Source organism: Pristiophorus japonicus, chromosome 16, assembly GCF_044704955.1.
Source record: "Pristiophorus japonicus isolate sPriJap1 chromosome 16, sPriJap1.hap1, whole genome shotgun sequence".
NCBI classification, from domain to species: domain Eukaryota; kingdom Metazoa; phylum Chordata; class Chondrichthyes; family Pristiophoridae; genus Pristiophorus; species Pristiophorus japonicus.
In genome coordinates this window covers 99,864,025-99,882,739 of record NC_091992.1, presented here as the reverse complement: position 1 = coordinate 99,882,739, position 18,715 = coordinate 99,864,025, and the positions used below count along the sequence as shown (strand labels likewise).

General features: G+C 43.8%; 1 protein-coding gene across 2 annotated transcripts in view; it reads left to right on the top strand.

Moving 5' to 3' along the window:
* Positions 1-18,715, top strand: part of usp43a (ubiquitin specific peptidase 43a) — a 429,860-nt gene that overhangs the window by 349,322 nt on the left and 61,823 nt on the right. For both annotated transcript variants that reach the window (XM_070857604.1, XM_070857603.1), the window contains exon 7: positions 4,952-5,099. In XM_070857604.1, the coding sequence (XP_070713705.1) occupies positions 4,952-5,099 (148 nt within the window). The remainder of the gene's footprint in view (positions 1-4,951; positions 5,100-18,715) is intronic.

Here is an 18,715-nt window from a genome sequence, read left to right as displayed (position 1 = left end):
TTTCTTGCACTACTGAATTTCAGCCCCATTATCTTGAGTGCTGATTGGTCATAGACATTGGCTTATGCATCAAAATTTTGCTACACAGGGTACATGTATCAAATATGCTACCATTACAAGTTGCAGAACTACCAGAGCGTGTGAAATAATACGAATCTAAAGGTGTGCTGATATTTTAATCCCAATATCCCACGAGTGTAAATACTGTACCAATGTGCAGCTTATACTTAAGTATAGGTTTTGAGACAGGTCCTGGTAGACCCCTAAAGCATGTTAGTGGCACCATTAAAACCACCTCATACTGGATTCGTACTGGCTTTTCCCACGCTGTTACCTACAAAACACAATTACAGTAAAAATTATAATTCAGTCTCTCAATCACGAGCACATCGACTAAGTACGTACATTTCGAGCGACAATGATGCAGGCAAAGAAAACAGACATTGTAAAGAAAGCTGAAGTTTAACATCTACTCAACAAGTCATGGACTTAAAAGATTCTCCAGATTTCTCTTATTAGTATCCATCCATTGTGGATAATTCTTAGTAAATTTATTTCTCCCTAACCTTCAATTAATTAGATAGTTTCTCGAAGGAGTGTGTGCCAATGCTTTAAAAATTGTCTCACTTCCTGAGCCACATTTCATGTCCTGCTGTTGTCAAGTAACTGAGCATGTTGGAGACCCATTCCTCAGTGCAAATTCACCATTTATTTTCCAGATGGTGATCACATTTGCACATTCCTACCGGTCCTCATGCCACACATGCCATCCAATACAAGCCATTCTCGGGCTTTCAGGTTATCTTATCAAAAGATTGTAGTCATCTGGAGATCTTTGCTCTTCTCCCACTACATGGTCCCAATGTCTTGGGTAGTGGCCAGGCTTATCAATGCAGTTTTCTTAAAAGGTACATAGGCAAGGACACAAATGTCTCCAAGAGAAAATGATCAGTTTACTATTCTTAACACTTTCCTGACTTTCACTAGAATGTTAGGAAAATTTCCACTTGGTAGTGTACTTTTCCTGATTCTATCTTGCATCTTAAGTAGGGCATCCCATTAATTACTATTCATATTCATGAGCTCTGGAGGAACATAGAAACATAGAAAATAGGTGCAGGAGTAGGCCATTCGGCCCTTCGAGCCTGCACCACCATTCAATGAGATCATGGCTGATCATTTACCTCAGTACCCCTTTTCTACTTTCTTTCCATACCCCTTGATCCCTTTAGCCATAAGGGCCATAGCTAACTCCCTCTTGAATATATCTAATGAACTGGCCTCAACAACTTTCTGCAGTAGAGAATTCCACAGGTTAACAACTCTCTGAGTGAAGAAGTTTCTCCTCATTTCAGTCCTAAATGGCTTACCCATTATCCTTAGACTGTGTCCCCTGGTTCTGGACTTCCCCCAGTATCGGGAACATTCTTACTTCCTCTAACCTGCCCAATCCCGTCAGAATTTTATATGTTTCGATGAGATCCCCTCTCATTCATCTAAACTCCAATGAATACAGACCCAGTCGATCCAGTCTCTCCTCATATGTCAGTCCTACCATCCCAGAAATCAGTCTGATGAATCTTCGCTGCACTCCCTCAATAGCAAGAATGTCCTTCCTCAGATTAGGAGAACAAAACTTAACACAATATTCCAGGTGAGGCCTCACCAAGGCCCTGCACAACTGCAGTAAGACCTCCCTGCTCCTATACTCAAATCCCCTAGCTATGAAGGCCAACATGCCATTTGCCGCCTTCACCGCCTGCTGTACCTGCATGCCAACTTTCAATGACTGATGTACCATGACACCCAGGTCTCGTTGCACCTCCCCTTTTCCGAATCTGTCGCCATTCAGATAATATTCTGCCTTTCTGTTTTTGCCACCAAAGTGGATAACCTCACATTTATCCACATTTATATTGCATCTGTCTTACATTTGCCCACTCACCTAACTTGTCCAAGTCACCCTGCAGCCTCTTAGCATCCTCCTCACAGCTCACACTGCCACCCAGCTTAGTGTCATCTGCAAACTTGGAGATATTACATTCAATTCCTTCATCTAAATCATTGATGTATATTGTAAATAGCTGGGGTCCCAGCACTGAACCCTGCGGCACCCACTAGTCACTGCCTGCCATTCTGAAAAGGAAACGTTTGTCCCGAGTCTCTGCTTCGTGTCTGCCAACCTGTTCTCTATCCACGTCAGTACATTACCCCCAATACCATGTGCTTTGATTTTGCACACTAATCTCTTGTGTGGGACCTTGTCAAAAGCCTTTTGAAAGTCCAAATACACCACATTTACTGGTTCTCCCTTGTCCATTCTACTAGTTACATCCTCACAAAATTCTAGATTTGCCAAGCATGATTTCCCTTTCATAAATCCATGCTGACTTGGACCAATACTGTCACTGCTTTCCAAATGCGCTGCTATTTCATCTTTAGTAATTAATCCAACATTTTCCCCACTACCGATGTCAGGCTATAATTCCCCATTTTCTCTCTTCCTCCGTTTTTAAAAAATGGTGTTATATTAGCTACCCTCCAGTCCATAGGAACTGATCCAGAGTCGATAGACTGCTGGAAAATGATCACCAATGCATCCACTCTTTCTCGGGCCATTTCCTTAAGTAGTCTGGGATGCAGACTATCAGGCCCTGGGGATTTATCGGCCTTCAATCCCATCAATTTCCCGAAAACAATTTCCTGACTAATAAGGATTTCCTTCAGTTCCTCCTTCTCGATAAACCCTTGGTCCCCTAGTATTTCCGGAAGGTTATTTGTGTCTTGCTTCGTGAAGATAGAATCAAAGTATTAAATTGGTCTGCCATTTCTTTGTTCCCAATTATAAATTCACCTGATTCACCTGATTCTGACTGCAAGGGACCTACAGTGCCGTCACTAATATTTTTCTCTTCACATATCTATAGAAGCTTTTGCAGTCAGTTTTTATGTTCTCAGCAAGCTTCCTCTCATATTCTATTTCCCCCCCTCCTAAGTAAACCCTTTGTCCTCCTCTGCAGAATTCTAAATTTCTCCCAGTCCTCAGATTTGCTGCTTTTTCTGGCCAATTTATATGCCTCTTCCTTGGATTTAACGCTATCCCTAATTTCCCTTGTTAGCCACAGTTGAGCCACCTTCCCCATTTTTTTTAATACTCCAGACAGGGATGTACAATTGTTGAAGTTCATCCATGTGATCTTTAAATGTCTGCCATTGCCGATCCACCGTCAACCCTTTAAGGATCATTCGCCAGTCGATTCTAGCCAATTCATGTCTCAGACCATCGAAGTTACCATTCCTTAAGTTCAGGACCCTAGTCTCTGAATTAACTGTGCCACTCTCTATCTTAATAAAGAATTCTACCATATTATGGTCACTCTTCCCCAAGGGGCCTCGCACAACACGATTGCTAATTAGTCCTTTCTCATTACACATCACCCAGTCTAGGATGGCCAGCCCTCTAGTTGGTTCCTCGAAATATTGATCTAGAAAACCATCCCTAATACACTCCAGGAAATCCTCCTCCACCATATTGCTATCAGTTTGGTTAGCCCAATCTACATGTCGATTAAAGTCGCCCGTGATAACTGCTGTACCTTTATTGCACGCATCCCTAATTTCTTGTTTGATGCTGTCCCCAACCTCACTACTACTGTTTGGTAGTCTGTACACAACTCCCACTAGCGTTTTCTGCCCTTTGGTATTCCGCAGTTCTACCCATACAGATTCCACATCATCCAAGCTAATGTCCTTTCTTACTATTGCGTTAATTTCCTCTTTAACCATTACTGTCCAATACAATATTAAAGAGAGAAACATAGAACAAACGTTCCTACTTGGTCCAAGTTATCAACACATTTTTTTAAAATCTTGATAACCAGCTGTATTGTGCCTGAATCCATTTAATTATTTCAAACTTATAAGTTCAAACAGCAGTATTGCACTGATAGGTTTTGTCAATGTTCAATTTTACTTCCCCACAAACTTTTCTCTTGCTACACAGCAATTATCCTCTTAAACTTCAGTTAGATTTTCCTTTCTTGAGTGTTTGAATTGTAGCTCTGCTTAGGAGCCCAAGGAGTTAATTTGTCTAATAATTTTCCTTCTGGCACATCGGGAAAATATTCACTTAAAATTAAGAAACTTAAATTAATAATGTCCAATATCTTAAAATTTCATTCAGCGCTACTAAAGTTGTTTGGTGAACAAAGAAAAACAGCCGTCCACGGAAAGGGTTAACTCCTTTGTAGGTTTGTAAGAAGGCGGAGCAAATATTGTCAGACGCACGCAATTGCATCCTTTTCGTAATACCTTTTTAACAACCTTTACCGATAGAAACTTTTTTCCCCCAAGTCTTTGTACCTTTAAAACTTCCTCTCTCCATTTTACACATCAATGGTATCTTAACATTAGAGACACAAGTGCTCACAATTCATTTACAATGTCACTTCTCCACCTCGAGCACAGCGTTTTAGATTGTTTCCAAACGTTTTAGTATTTAAAATAACCAGAATTTCACTGTGGTCACAATGTAAGTTGGGTTTTTCACAATTTAATAGGTAATAAGTTCAATTTTATTCACTAAACACAATATAGAGCAGATAAAATGTAATCAAATCAATCTGCTTTGGAAATTGCTCAAAGTGTTCAATACGTGGAATAGATATCAGCGCAGAATGGTAGAGACGAAAGCGCATTAATGAAACAACCAGATGCAGCAATGCAGCAAAGTCTTTGTGGATGGATGAATGGGCTCAATTGCCTTCCTCATCCATAATTATCTTGAGAAAAGTCTACGCTTTTTTTTCCAAAGAATATGCTGTTTTTAAGCAGACAAAATAAAATTGGTGCTTCACTGATCTCAGCAATTTTGTTTTACTTTCATTTTTTGGTAAATTAGATCTGATGTTTACACCAAGAATCTTAAATTGTTTGTCTTATTGCACTACAGGGCGTTACCAGAACACGACTGCATCTTCTTACAAGGCTGCTTCTGATAATTTTGAAGCGACTCCGGCAGAGTTCATTCAACATGATGCTATTGGCAAAGCGCTACTTCTTATCTGCAACTCCGCAGGAACAGGGCAGCAAGCTGTCAGGTAACGACCGACTCTGGGAGTGAAATTCTTGTTCTTGATAATTTGTCAAGAAGTGTTCATGAGTAAAAAGTGGGGTTTAAGCACTTGAAAATTTCACCTGCATTTTTGCTATAATTAACAATGACAGGAATTTCACCCTCTCTTTACACATGTGAATCGTTCGAGCTCTGGAACTTTTCCTGGAATAAGACCCCCAGCATGCTACATTGTGAGGGATTTGCTTTTATCCATTCACTGAGCTGGTTGTCAAGCTTAGCAAAGTCCAGAGCAAACAGGCTTGAATGCAGTGATAGGATTGGTCCAAGTCAGCATGGATTTATGAAGGGGAAATCATGCTTGACAAATCTTCTGGAAGTTTTTGAGGATGTAACTAGTAGAGTGGACAGGGGCGAACCAGGGGATGTGTGTATTTGGACTTTCAAAAGGCTTTTGACAAGGTCGCACACAAGAGATTGGTGTGCAAAATCAAAGCACATGGTATTGGGGGTAATGTACTGACGTGGATAGAAAACTGGTTGGCAGACAGGAAGCAGAGAGTCGGGATTAACGGGTCCTTTTCAGAATGGCAGGCAGTGACTAATGGAGTGCCGCAGGGCTCGGTGCTGGGACCCCAGCTCTTTACAATATATATTAATGATTTGGATGATGGAATTGAGTGTAATATCTACAAGTTTGCAGCTGACACTAAACTGGGTGGCAGTGTGAGCTAAGAGGCTGCAGGATGATTTGGACAGGTTAGGTCAGTGGGCAAATACATGGCAGATGCAGTATAATGTGGATAAATGTGAGGTTATCCACTTTGGAGGCAAAAACACGAAGGCAGAATATTATTTGAATGGCGGCAGATTAGGGAAAGGGGAGGTGCAGCGAGACCTGGGTGTCATGATTCATCAGTGATTGAAGGTTGGCATGCAGGTACAGCAGGTGGTGAAGAAAGCAAATGGTATGTTGGCCTTCATAGCAAGTGGATTTGAGTATAGGAGCAGGGAAGTCTTACTGCAGTTGTACAGGGCCTTGGTGAGGCCCCACCTGGAATATTGTGTTCAGTTTTGGTCTCCTAATCTGAGGAAGGACATTCTTGCTCTTGAGGGAGTGCAGCGGAGGTTCACCAGACTGATTCCTGGGATGGCAGGACTGACATATGAGGAGAGACTGGATCGACTGGGTCTGTATTCACTGGAGTTTAGAAGGATGAGAGGGGATCTCATAGAAACATAAAATTCTGACAGGACTGGACAGATTAGATGCAGGAAGCATGTTCTCGATGTTTGGGGAAGTCCAGAACCAGGGGACATAGTCTAAGGATAAGGGGTAAGCCATTTAGGACTGAGATGAGGAGGAACTTCTTCACTCAGAGAGTTGTTAACCTGTGGAATTCCCTGCCGCAGAGAGTTGTTGATGCCAGTTCATTGGATATATTCAAGAGGGAGTTTGATATGGCCCTTGCGGCTAAAGGGATCAAGGGGTATGGAGAGAAAGCAGGAACGGGGTACTAAAGGAACGATCAACCATGATGTAATTGAATGGTGGTGCAGGCTTGAAGGGCCGGATGGCCTACTCCTGCACCTATTTTCTATGTTTCTATGATCAGTTGGATTTCAGACATCTTTAAGGAACATGGGATGCTTGTGGTCATTTTGTCTATAATCACGTTGATTTTGAAACAATTAAATTGGAAAAATACTGTCAAAATGTCATTATTTTTGATACTAACTGAGGAAAGCTATATTTAAAGCTGATGCAATGGGAAAGGCTCCCTGAAAATGTGGACAAATTAACGGCAGATAATGAGATGATTATATGCAGCTTCACTACTCCATGCAGCACATCTGTTGAATATTTTGTTTCCACATCCATCTGCTGGTGGAGATGAAGGCGAGATGTTCTTTCGTGTTGTGATGCATGTGTATACAGCAACACCTACACACACTACTACCCGGTCAATAGGCACTGGTAGTTTCTCATTATTTCCATCCATTTTTACTGTTCAGTCTTCAAACACCTGCCAAAGGACAATTGGACACAGCCAGACGTATAGATTATAGACTTTGGGGAAACTGCCGATACTGTAGCTGGAACCTCTGAGGCCCGGCACCAGCGGCACGGTGTGCAACTTGTCAGAAAAACGCAAATGCATTGCCAACGATTAATGTTAATGGAGAGAAAACCTGAGGCAAAACACCCATGATTTTTTAATACATCGTACACTGGTAGAAGGCTTGGATAGTTCTGTTTTGTACCTTTTTTTTAAAGTGAGGAAAATTAAATAAATATACACTTCGAACTTGTGTGATAAAAGTGCACCTTAATTTGTTGGTGTGATATTACACTGCAAATGAAAGGATTGGACCAGAGTAACCAAGGCACTTGTCAGGTGCACAATAATCCAATAGAATTGCTGTGAATTGCAGGCTTTAAATAAAGTAAGCAAAAGCAGTTTTTTTTTTAAAAAGCAGTTATAAAACTCAATGCCATTCTTCCGAGGCAAGTGCATACAACAGCGACCTAGCCACGTTTACACCAGACCACACTTTTAATGCTGTCATAGTGCTAGCCCCATGAAAATATGTCATGCTGTTAGTTGCAGCTGTAAACTTTGCATTACTGGCTGTGACAGGAGGGGAAAATAGCCTTGTCGTGGGGTGGATGGGCGGAGGACAGTGGGCGGGGTGGGAGGAAAGAGAGTATACCCTATGGTTAAGATGCTGATCAATATCTGCTTTCAGCAGTTCTTCCAGCTAAATGTGGCGTTCTGAGACCAATGAACAGGCATTTGAACTGCATTCAGACCAGACCTTGCAATTCACTTGTCTTGATTAGTCCGCTGTGATACATTTTGTATTGGTATTGTGCTGTTGCTCTGGGCATTTCCTGTTACAAACATTGTTATCAGTAGATCTATCTTCATGGGGCTCAATTTAAAGCAAGTACGCAAAAAAAAAATCTTCCAGGTTCCCAGTTGGATTTCTTCATTTTGCCGCCGCCTAGCCTGTCATTTAATTTTGGGAACGGAGCCTTGATCTGCGCCAAAAAGATCAGTTAGGAGACACAATGTGGGCTGAGGTTGGAAAATGAAACATACAGCCAGCTCGGAACCTGCACATGCACATTAAACATTGCAGCAACTTACCTCCATTAAATTATTAAAGTCCGCCCTACCGGGTGCCGATCCCCATACCTATCCCAGGCCGAATGGCCTCTGGGTCCCGGTCCCCACACCTATCCCAGGCCGAATGGCCTCTGGGTCCCGGTCCCCACACCTATCCCAGGCCAAATGGCCTCTGGGTCCTGGTCCCCACACCTATCCCAGGCCGAATGGCCTCTGGATCCCAGTCCCCGCACCTATTCCTGGCCGAATGGCCTCCCGGTCCCCGCACCTATCCCAGGCCAAATGGCCTCTGGGTCCCGGTCCCCGCACCTATCCCTGGCCGAATGGCCTCCCGGTCCCGGTTCCCGCACCTATCCCATGCCACATGGCCTCCTCCCTCCAAATCCCCGCATCCATCCCAGGTGGAATGGCCTTTTCCCTCCCGGTCCCCGCACCGAACTATACCCGAAAGGCTTCCCCCCACTCTCTCCCACTCTCTCTTCCCTCTCCTGCTGCTGGTGTCCAGGCATCTGCTGCACTTCCCTGCACCGATTTCCTTAACTCACCAAAAGGTTTTTCTACAGAGGCCATATATGCTGGCCTAAGAAGAACTGGAGTAACTCTGAGCTGGCTAAACTTGCCCCCTTCGACTGAAAAAAATATTAACCTAAAGAAATCGTAACTAATTGTGTTACTCTGGTGCAAATTGATTGGGGAAACTTGTATTTTTTAACAGACCAAAAAAAGCAGCCTGTGCCAAAAAAATGGCGCAAATCACTGGGGAAAATTGAACCCATAGTCCCGAAATAAATCACTTCAGAAGGCATGTTCTTTCTCTTCAAATTGGCATGATTTAGTATTGTAGACTTTTCAGGCATGCAGTCTGTTCTAAATGTAAAACGTCATTGCTGTTAGACATGCATCAAATTATAATTTCTTGACACATTTCTTGTAATTCCCTTCATTTGTCTGGTCAAATAGATGCAGATTCAGGTTTCACTAGTGCAAGCACTTACAAGAAATGTTTTAAAATTTAATATCAGATATAAAAAGACCTACACTTCTTCCACAAAAATTGTGCAAGTTCTCTTGAAGGATTTAAATATTTTATCTTGCACTAAAAGAAAGTTATCTCAAGTGCTGGTGTTAGATGCAGTGTCAAACTCCACTTTGAGTGGAATGTCACACTTGATAATGCGATGACCTTGGAAACTGTTCACACAAAACATAACGGGAGTTGCTGTTCCTCTGTTGGCCATCTTGACTAACTGCTCAAAAGAGACTACATCAGTAAAATATCAGGCATTTTAAAAGCACGAGTGAATAGATCTAAACTATTTTATGTGATTTTAGCTTAATAAATGTATATTTTTGTCTTCATAAACATGCTACAACTTTTTCACACTTCTGTTGTAATCATCAGAAGTTAGTGTTTTTCCCCAAAGTACTTGTTTCAAAGGGCTTTTAAGAAGCCATTATGAAGTCAGGTAAACTATGGGCCATAAATTGCGGCCTCTCCGGGTGCGTACGATATGCGAAGAGGCCCCACAGGTTCCGGGTTTAGGCGCAAAGTGCATTTGCCTGAAGCCGGCACATGCCAACTGTCAAAATCTCTTTTGACAGATCCAACCCATCCCTGGGAGAAGGGCCTTCGTGGGTGGAGATTTGGGCTATTTTCCCTGCTCCTACCCAGCAAATTTCCTTCAAACTCTTACGCCTGGTAAAAGCAAGTGCAAGGCTTGCTTTTACCAGCGCAAGAGTTTTAAACTGTAGACAAATTAAATTTTATCACTAATTTTTATATTTAAAAACCCTGTCCATTAAGGTAAGTTTATTTTTAACCCTATTAAAACATTTTTTTAATTTTTTTCCGAAAAGTTAAATTAATTCAATTTCAATTAATTTAAAATATGTGAGGTGTTTATTGTATTTTATTGTGTTGTGTTTCTGTGTTTTTGGGAGTATTCTCATTGCTAGTAATGGGAGCTCGTACAAACGGAACTCACTGTTATTGTCAATGAGAATATTACATTGTGATTGGTGGTCCAGGCCCATGTGATCCCAGGATGCCTGTACACTCCTGGGATGTGTGGGCCTCTACACTGGGCTGCGCATCTCGGCCTCGGAGTGCAAGTGTTCGTTCCTCCGGGGCCACCAGGTACTTTCGTAAAATAAATTTCAGTCGGAGGTCCGCATGGAAAGCCTCTGACCGCAATTTTTGGCCTTTATATATTGCTTGCGTACGCTTCTGAAGATCTAACTGGATGAAAGCATTGAATTGTAGACCAGTGGTCTGACATTTCTGTGAATTATAATGGGCTGGACCTTGTTGGAGCGGGGCATCACGCTCCAATTCCTCCTGTACCCGCCACCTTGAATTTAATTTTGCCATAACTTGCTGGAAGTGTGAGCTTATAATGGTGCGGCGAGGACAACGAGGCATCTGGGACCTCAGTGAATGACGGCACCAGCAGTCTATCCCCTATCTCCTAACTCGCACCAAGTCCCGCTCACCCATCTACCCTGTGCTCGCTGACCTCCATTGGCTCCCAGTTAAGCAACACCTCGCTATTAAAATTCTCATCCCTGTCTTCACATCCCTCCGTGGCCTCGCTCCTCCGAATCTCTATAACCCTCTGAAATACCTCTGCTCCTCTAATTCTGGCCTCCTGTGCATCCCTGATTTTTATCGCCGATTTCAAAATCTGCCATATTCGAGCAGCATTTTGAAACGTAATTTTTAAAAACCCATTTTGCTTTAAAAATATTCTTTTATATATTTAAGAGTGGTAACTTAATGCAGTTTGATTAATACAGCTGAAAATCCACCAATTGTGATTTTTAAGTTACTGGAAATGACTTTTTAAAAACTGTACAGAACCATTTGAACGTAAGAGATAGGAGCAGGAGTAGGCCATTAGGCCCCTCGAGCCTGCTCCGCCATTCAATATCATGGCTGATCTTCTACCTCAACGCCACTTGCCTGCACTATCCCCATATCCCTTGATTCCCTTAATATCCCAAAACCTATCGATCTCTGACATGACTATGCTCTACAACTGAGCTTCCACAGCCCTCGAGTAGAGAATTCCAAAGATTCACACCCTCTGAGTGAAGAAATCTTTCCTCAGTCCTAAATGGCTAACCCCTTATTCTGAGACTGACCCCTGCTTCTAGACTCCCCAGCCAGGGGAAACATTCTCCCTGCATCTACCCTGTCGAGCCCTGTAAGAATTTTGTATGTTTGCTAGTTACTTTGGAGTACAGTAGTCAGGTTCTCAGTAAATTAAAAAAAATATTTTTTCAAAAGCTTTTAAAATGTACCTATTAATGTCCTTGCATCCAAAAGATCCAGCTTAGTATTTGGAACCTCCTTGAAGGCCCACAAATGAGGGCAATTAGCAGAAACTCCCAATGGTGATTCATTCATCCTGGGGGCATGGCCAGTTTTGTGGGTGGAGCCAGCTTCTAAAGCGATGTTTTTTTAAACGAGCGCAAAAGATCGCGGAAACTCGATTTGCGCTGAACATAATTTGTGCTTAAAATTCCACAATCATTTGCACTAGTTCTGCGGATTTCAGGCGAATTGCGCTGATAAAACCTCTGAAACTGAGTGGAAACTCCGGTGCTTAACTCAAAAGAAGTTATTGCTCATGAGTTATTTGGTGTACCTACGCTGTGAAGGTCCCAGCTTTCTCAATCTATGCTGACTAGGCTGATCTTAGCCTTGGTACACCTAGTCTCGAAGGATGCAGTCGATCGTGGTGCCTGCTCTTGATCGCAATGCAACCTGTCTTGTGTGGATATCGAATGAGCATAGGACTGAACTCCACTGTGATGCCCAACAATTGAATACCCTGTCGGCGCTCACTATCTGAGCTCAAGGGAATCAAGGGATGTGGGAATAGTGCAAGAAAGTGGAGTTGAGGTAGAAGAGCAGCCATGATCTCATTGAATGGAAAAGCAGGCTCGATGGGCCGAATAGCCTACTCCTGCTCCCATTTCTTATGTTCATCACTTGGGCAGGTGCCAGAGAGTGCCTCGAACCTGAGGAGCCACAGCTAGAAGGGGAGAAAACCCGTCAGAAAAACTGAGTGAAGCAAAAGGCCTTGACAGTGAAGGTATACCAGTGCAAGTGAAGGGTGCTTTATCACTATTTCTTTGTGCACTGAAGAGGATGTGATTTGACATTGCACTTTGGGTAAAAGTTATGCTCTCAGAACTGAGAGGCTGCTTTCTGTGTCCTTTCCAGGAAGCCTGTGACAAATGTTTTGCTGCAGGGAAGCAGAAGTGGTTTGTTAAATCAAGAGCCGAGGCACAGAAAGTTTAAGATAATACTGGGTCATTTTATGTGCAGTAGCTTTGAAGACCGAGATGAAAACAAATTGTAGAAATGACAATATTTTATTGTAACAAAGGAAATTTATAACAATCTTTATTTTAATAGCAACGAATAAATTCTGTTTTTAAAGCTCTCTATTTGCAAGAATCCCATTGCAGGTTGCAGATGGAACCTGGAGACAGCTCTCTCTCTCTCTGGCGCGCTCTCTCTCTCGCGCTCTCTCTCTTGCTCTCGCTCTCTCGCTCTCTCTCTCTCTCTCTCTCTCTCTCTCGCTCTCTCTCAGTTCTGCCACTGAACTTTGTACTGTTTAGATTTTTAAAAACCTGGAGGTTTATTTGAAAATATGTCGACTCTTAAGTGCCTTTATTTCATTGTAAACACTATTGAGCAATGTTCCCTCTATTTCTGTTCCATACGCAGTCCCGTGCATGCGTGGTATCTCTTCCAGCTAATGAGCGACCTGTGTGGAACCTCCTGATTGATGCGTGGCCCCGCGCACTCGCACACCTTGGGGGGGATGCTGCCACGGAGCAGTATATGTAAATGGTGTTGGGCAAATGTAACATAGCAACACAAACAACTGATCTATTTCTGGAGCAATTTTGTTTTGCATTTTCAGTCGAAGTAGAATGACCAGATTTGCCTTGTTTAATAATTGAAGATTATCAGAGAAATTGGTCGAAATATAGGTTGCATATCAGGTGGGATTCGACAGATATCCTATAACCTGTACAGAGGTTGTGAGAAGCGTCCATCCACAGTAATACACATCGAATCTAGAAGGTGGGATGATGCAAGTCGGCTTTCTCATAGAAACATAGAAATTTACAGCACAGAAGGGGGCCATTTCGGCACGTCGTGTCCGCGCTGGCCGACAAAGAACTGCACAGCCCTCGGTTAGCAGCCCGGAAGGTTACATATAAACCTATGAACAATGGCGGAAAGATAAAGAGCACCAGCCCAACTAGTCTGCCCCACAAAACTGCGACACCACTGAAACATTCTACACTCCACCCCAACCGGAGCCATGTGATCTTCTGGGAGAGGCAAAAACCAGATATCATCTCCCAGCAATGATCGAAATATGTCTTGTGTCCTCCTTTACCAATCCTACTGCTCCTACGAAATGTCCCCCCACCGGAAACAGCTTTGGAGGTGGACAGCTGCTGAGACTCTATTAAGGACATTTCAGATGACCATGGTAGGCCACCTTGAGCAGTTCTGGGCCTTGAGGACTTGGCTGCAGCATCTGGGTGTGAACCAGGGCAGTCAGGCTGTACAGCACTGGCAGGAGCACTGGTAGAATGGGTGGCAGGGGAGCAGGTATACTATCACCCTGATGGAGAAATTGCTCGATTTACACATGCAAAATGGGTACCGAATGACCAATATAGTGGGCGATGTGTGTGCGTGCATTCTGTGCCGGGTGTGCACAGTCTGCCTGAGGATGGGCATTGGGCCTTTTGCACAGGCAAATAGAGGATCTAATGCTGTTTTGAGGCCCCCTTTCCAAAATTGGGCTGTACTGAACCTAGCCAGCGTGAGGTTGGTTGCTTTCAGGAAAGCGGGGTCTATGTGTGGCCTAACGAGCAGTCCTTAGAGAGACCGCTGGAAACCGCCAACAAAAAGGTTTGGTTGGTGAAGTTCACTCCCTTCCTCCCGATCGCTTCCCCTCCATCCCGATGACCTCCCCGCCCCCCCCAAAACCTACCTGTGGACTGGTGCCAGCGTTGCAGAGGCCTAAAGTCCAATGTCAATTCACCGACAAGCTGCTTGGGGACAACCAGCATGTGTCCACAGTATTTTGGCCTCATTTAAATGATGCCTGAGGCCCAATATCAGGTAAGCCTTGAGCCTATTAATTCGGGCATAGGCCAATTTCTATGCCCATATATCCAGCTACTTGTTTCCAGCAATTAAATTCATGTTTGGAAACTGACTGATATAATTTGTGCTGATGATGATACTAATTTTCCTATCATTTGAATGTACTCAGCTGGTATCACGATCCCTGTGTGTGATGTTCAAAAGGCTTGTCCATATTGAAGAGTTGGACAATTTCAATGGAAATGCAGACACCCCATGTAATTATGTTGTAGTTTTAAAGCTTCACTTATTTAGAACATATCACTATAATATGACCAAATTGCTATATACTTACAGCACGTGATACCAGAAAATAAATGAGGGTAAGAGTATGCTTTAAATAGCACACTTTATCCCCCTGCCCCATTGTGTTCATGCCAGTGGAACTTACTGTCAATTCTTGTGATTTTTAAAACATTTTCATTTACTTGGAGAGCGTTGAGCTTCTGCTCAGCATCTGTTCCAGTGCTGATGCCAAAATTAACAACTTTGCACATTGGGAATTGTGATTACAAATTATGAATGATCAGGAATTGTGGTCCTGGGTTTTGATTCTACAATTATTGGCACAGCACACTGGTGTACAATAAGCAGGGCAACCATGGTATAAAATATTTTAAAACCTCCTAAATTACGCTTTAACCTTAGGTAATGACTCAACAGGAGCATTTTGTGTATCGTCAAATCTACAATGGCCTAACTAATTTGTTTTGATTGGAGTTTAAATTGAGATTGGATGATTATTCCCATCCAATGGTGCAGTTTATAGTTGTATCAGCTGCCTTTGGGAATGATGTTCACACATCATTGTCATTTTAATCTGAGGAAAGAATAGCTAGTGATACTACTTTCTGCTCCAGCTCATTTTTTTTAAAGTAGAAACCATCTTGTGAACACTAGAACAAGCGACCATTTTCCTTAAGCCTCTTCCAATTTTCTCCTTGCTCCCCTTCTCCTGAAGGGGTGACTCACGTTTGGATTTGCTCCCGTAGACGTTGGCAGTCCTCTGTTGCTTCAGTACCTCACTTCAAGAGCCATTCCTTCTCCAAGTCTGGGCATAGACTGTCAGTAGGCTAATTAACTGGGTAGAGTGTCAAACTTCTGTCCAATCCTATCCTCCTCTGCTAGCCACACAAAATATGCTTTCCAGCAAGGATCACCGGATAGCAATAGTGATCAGGAATCAATAAGAACACACAAAACTGGGATAAGGAAGTAGATAACTACATCCATACATAACCAGAACTGTTCCATACAGCACCTGCAAGTTACAAAGATTATGGACTCAATTTTCCCCAATGTTTTTTTTGATGTATTCCAAGAGTTACGTCCATTTTTTGGGGGGCCAAAAAAAAACTTGTAAGCTTCCACATTCTAATTTTTGAAATTGGCGGCACACAGTCTGTCCTTTAGCTTTGGGGGGAGGGGGGGTGGAGCCTAATGTCTGCGCCGAAAAAAGGATGCCCCTCCCCTTCTCCGCATATGTGGGGGAAAAAAGTGAAGTTTTTTACGTGACTGCTATGGGCGCGCATGTGCAGTACACCTCCCGATCTGCATTCGGCGATTTTTAAAGAGCCAGTTGTGTGAGAACATTAATTCTCAGTGGAAAAAAATCAAAGGACAAAGAATTTCTTACAGGCTGAAGTGGAGGCACTGGTTACTGTAATTGAGACCAGATGGCACGAGTTGGACACCAGCAGAGGTCACACAAAAGTTTCACCAAAAGAAATGAAGAAACGCTGGAACCAACTTACAGAAGATTACTGTGCAATGGTGACCACCCCGAGGTCTGGAGACCAGTGCAAAAAGAAGTGGCAGGACCTTGGTCAAGTAGTTAGTGTAAGTAATATTTTCATTTATTTGCTGAAATTGCAATTGTAAATGTGACCATCTGTATATTTCCCATGCAGCAGAAAGCCACTTCTCTAAAAAGTTATATTTTCATCTTTGCAGAGGAAGGTGGCACACAAGAAAAGAGAGAGAACTCGAACAGGAGGAGGCCCGGCAAATCTGCAGCCACTGACACCATTGGAAGAGAGGGTCGCTGCTTTGACGGGTCCTGCCTGCACAAGCTGGGCCCACACTCGAGGGAGAGGGTAAGTCCTGCAAATTCCACATTCTGGCTTTGCTAAAAGTTAAGTGCTGTGTGGGCTACCCATGTTTCGGTTCATGGGGATGTCTCCGTCAGCAACGCTTCGGTTGATGCGCTGTGCTATCATTTATCGTGGTCCTTCAAATGAGCCTGCTGCCTGCGCTGTGTGAGCCTACTCATGCCACCCACCCTGCCCCCTCCTCTGCTGCTAACCGTTTGTCTGTTTTGTTATATTTTGCAGAACTTGAAGCTAACCCTGACGAGGCTGAAGCCAATGCAGAAGAAGATTCAGACGTGGACGAGCCTGAAGAGGAGAACATCTTCCAATCCCACCTTCCAGACCAAGTGCATGGGGGGGGAGGGCAGGGGGAGGGGATGGTTGAGGCCCCCACTCTTGTACTCATTCTGGAGGAGGTGCAGGTGCCACCCATTGAGGTGCCAGCCCCTTTCCTGAGTGATACGAGTGTTGGGACATTCCATGGTTTTGCACAGTCCGAGGCTGCGGGTTCCAGCGGGGTGCAGCAAGCCACACCCAGGGTCCCAGTGGTTGCAGTGAGCCACACCCAAGGTGAGATGGGGAAGGAGAACTCGACACCATTAGTGGCGTGGGTGATGAGGTATCGGGACTGTCAAGAGAAGTAACAACATTCTCACAAGAAATGGGAACTGTCCGGGCACATTAGGGATGAAATGTTACAGGTAGCTGATACACTGTCGGTGAACATGTGGGAGGGAATGTTGGAGGTAGTTGAGACACTGTCAGGGCACATGAGGGAGGGAATGTTGCAGGTAGTTGAGACGCTGTCGGGGCACATGAGGGAGGGAATGTCGGAGGTAGTTGAGACACTGTCAGGGCACATGAGGGAGGGAATGTCGGAGGTAGTTGAGACACTGTCAGGGCACATGAGGGAGGGAATGTCGGAGGTAGCTGCTGCAATAAGGGAACGCGCCCAGACCCTGTGGCCATTGATGGAATCAACTGCTACTCCCACTCCAATCCCCAGACTAGCCTCTGAAGAGTCCCAAGCCGGGTCTTCCACATTACCGCCTACCCACACCCCCCATCAAGAAGTGCGCATTACCCGAGATTCTCAAAATAATAAGCTTGGTACCAACCCGAGAAACACTGCGCCACCGCCTGCGGGCAGGGGTGAAGTCAGCAAGACCAAGCGCAGTGGGCGGTCTTAGAATAAGGTGGAGGAGAGATGGGTGCAGCCTTTTTTTCCTGCTGTTGTTATTGTTACTGTTGTAACTGTTCTCAAATTAAAAGTTTTTTGTAAGTGATGTAAATTTATAAGTTTAAAAGTTTGTAAGTGATCTTAACAGAAAACTTTACAGTTTGATACAAGAATATTTTTATTTAAGTTAAGTACAAACAAGTGTTAAACTTTTGAATAAAATATATTTTAAATTTTAACTGAATCATTTCCATTATTTGTTCCATTATTAACACAACTTTTTGAACTAAAGAAGAATCATTTCCATTATTCCATTAACACAACACAACATTACGGAACAGGTCCAAGCAGTAAACATTGTCCATGTGGAATAGTTGCCGTTGAGCCTTCAGGCAGCAAAGCGTTCACGGATGAGCTGCTTGGCGCAAGGCTCGAGCAATCGTTAAAGGGGTACGACAGCCCGCTCTCCTCCGCCGTCGTGCTCCGGGTTCAGATATTTGCATGGCTTACTCCTCCTCCTCCACCTCCACCTCCACCTCCAATCAGCTGCTGCTGCCTCATGATGGCTACGTTATGCAACAGACAACAGTAAACTGACCGACAATCTGAAGGGAGTATTGCAAGTATCCTCCAGAATGGTCCAGGCATCGGAAATGCTGCTTCAAGATGCCAATGGTCCTCTCTCTTATGCTGCTCGTCGCAATGTGCGACATGTTGCATTCCCAGTCAGCTTCCGTCCAGGTTACACGTAGGGGCTTCATGAGCCAGGTGGTGAGGCTGTACCCTTTGTCTCCCAGTAGCCAGCGCTGCCCTTCTGGCTGCTGCTGGAAACATGGCAGATATCATGCTCTTGCGTATGATGAACGCATCATGGGTGCTACCAGGGTATCTTGCATCAACTGACATGCGATGCATCTTGTTACACACGAGCTGCACATTCTACGGAGTGGAAGCCTTTTCTGTTGCTGTACATCTTGGAATCCTCCAAAGGTGCTCGCAAGGCGATATGGGTACAATCAATGCAGCCCTGTACCTTTGGGAAGCCAGCAA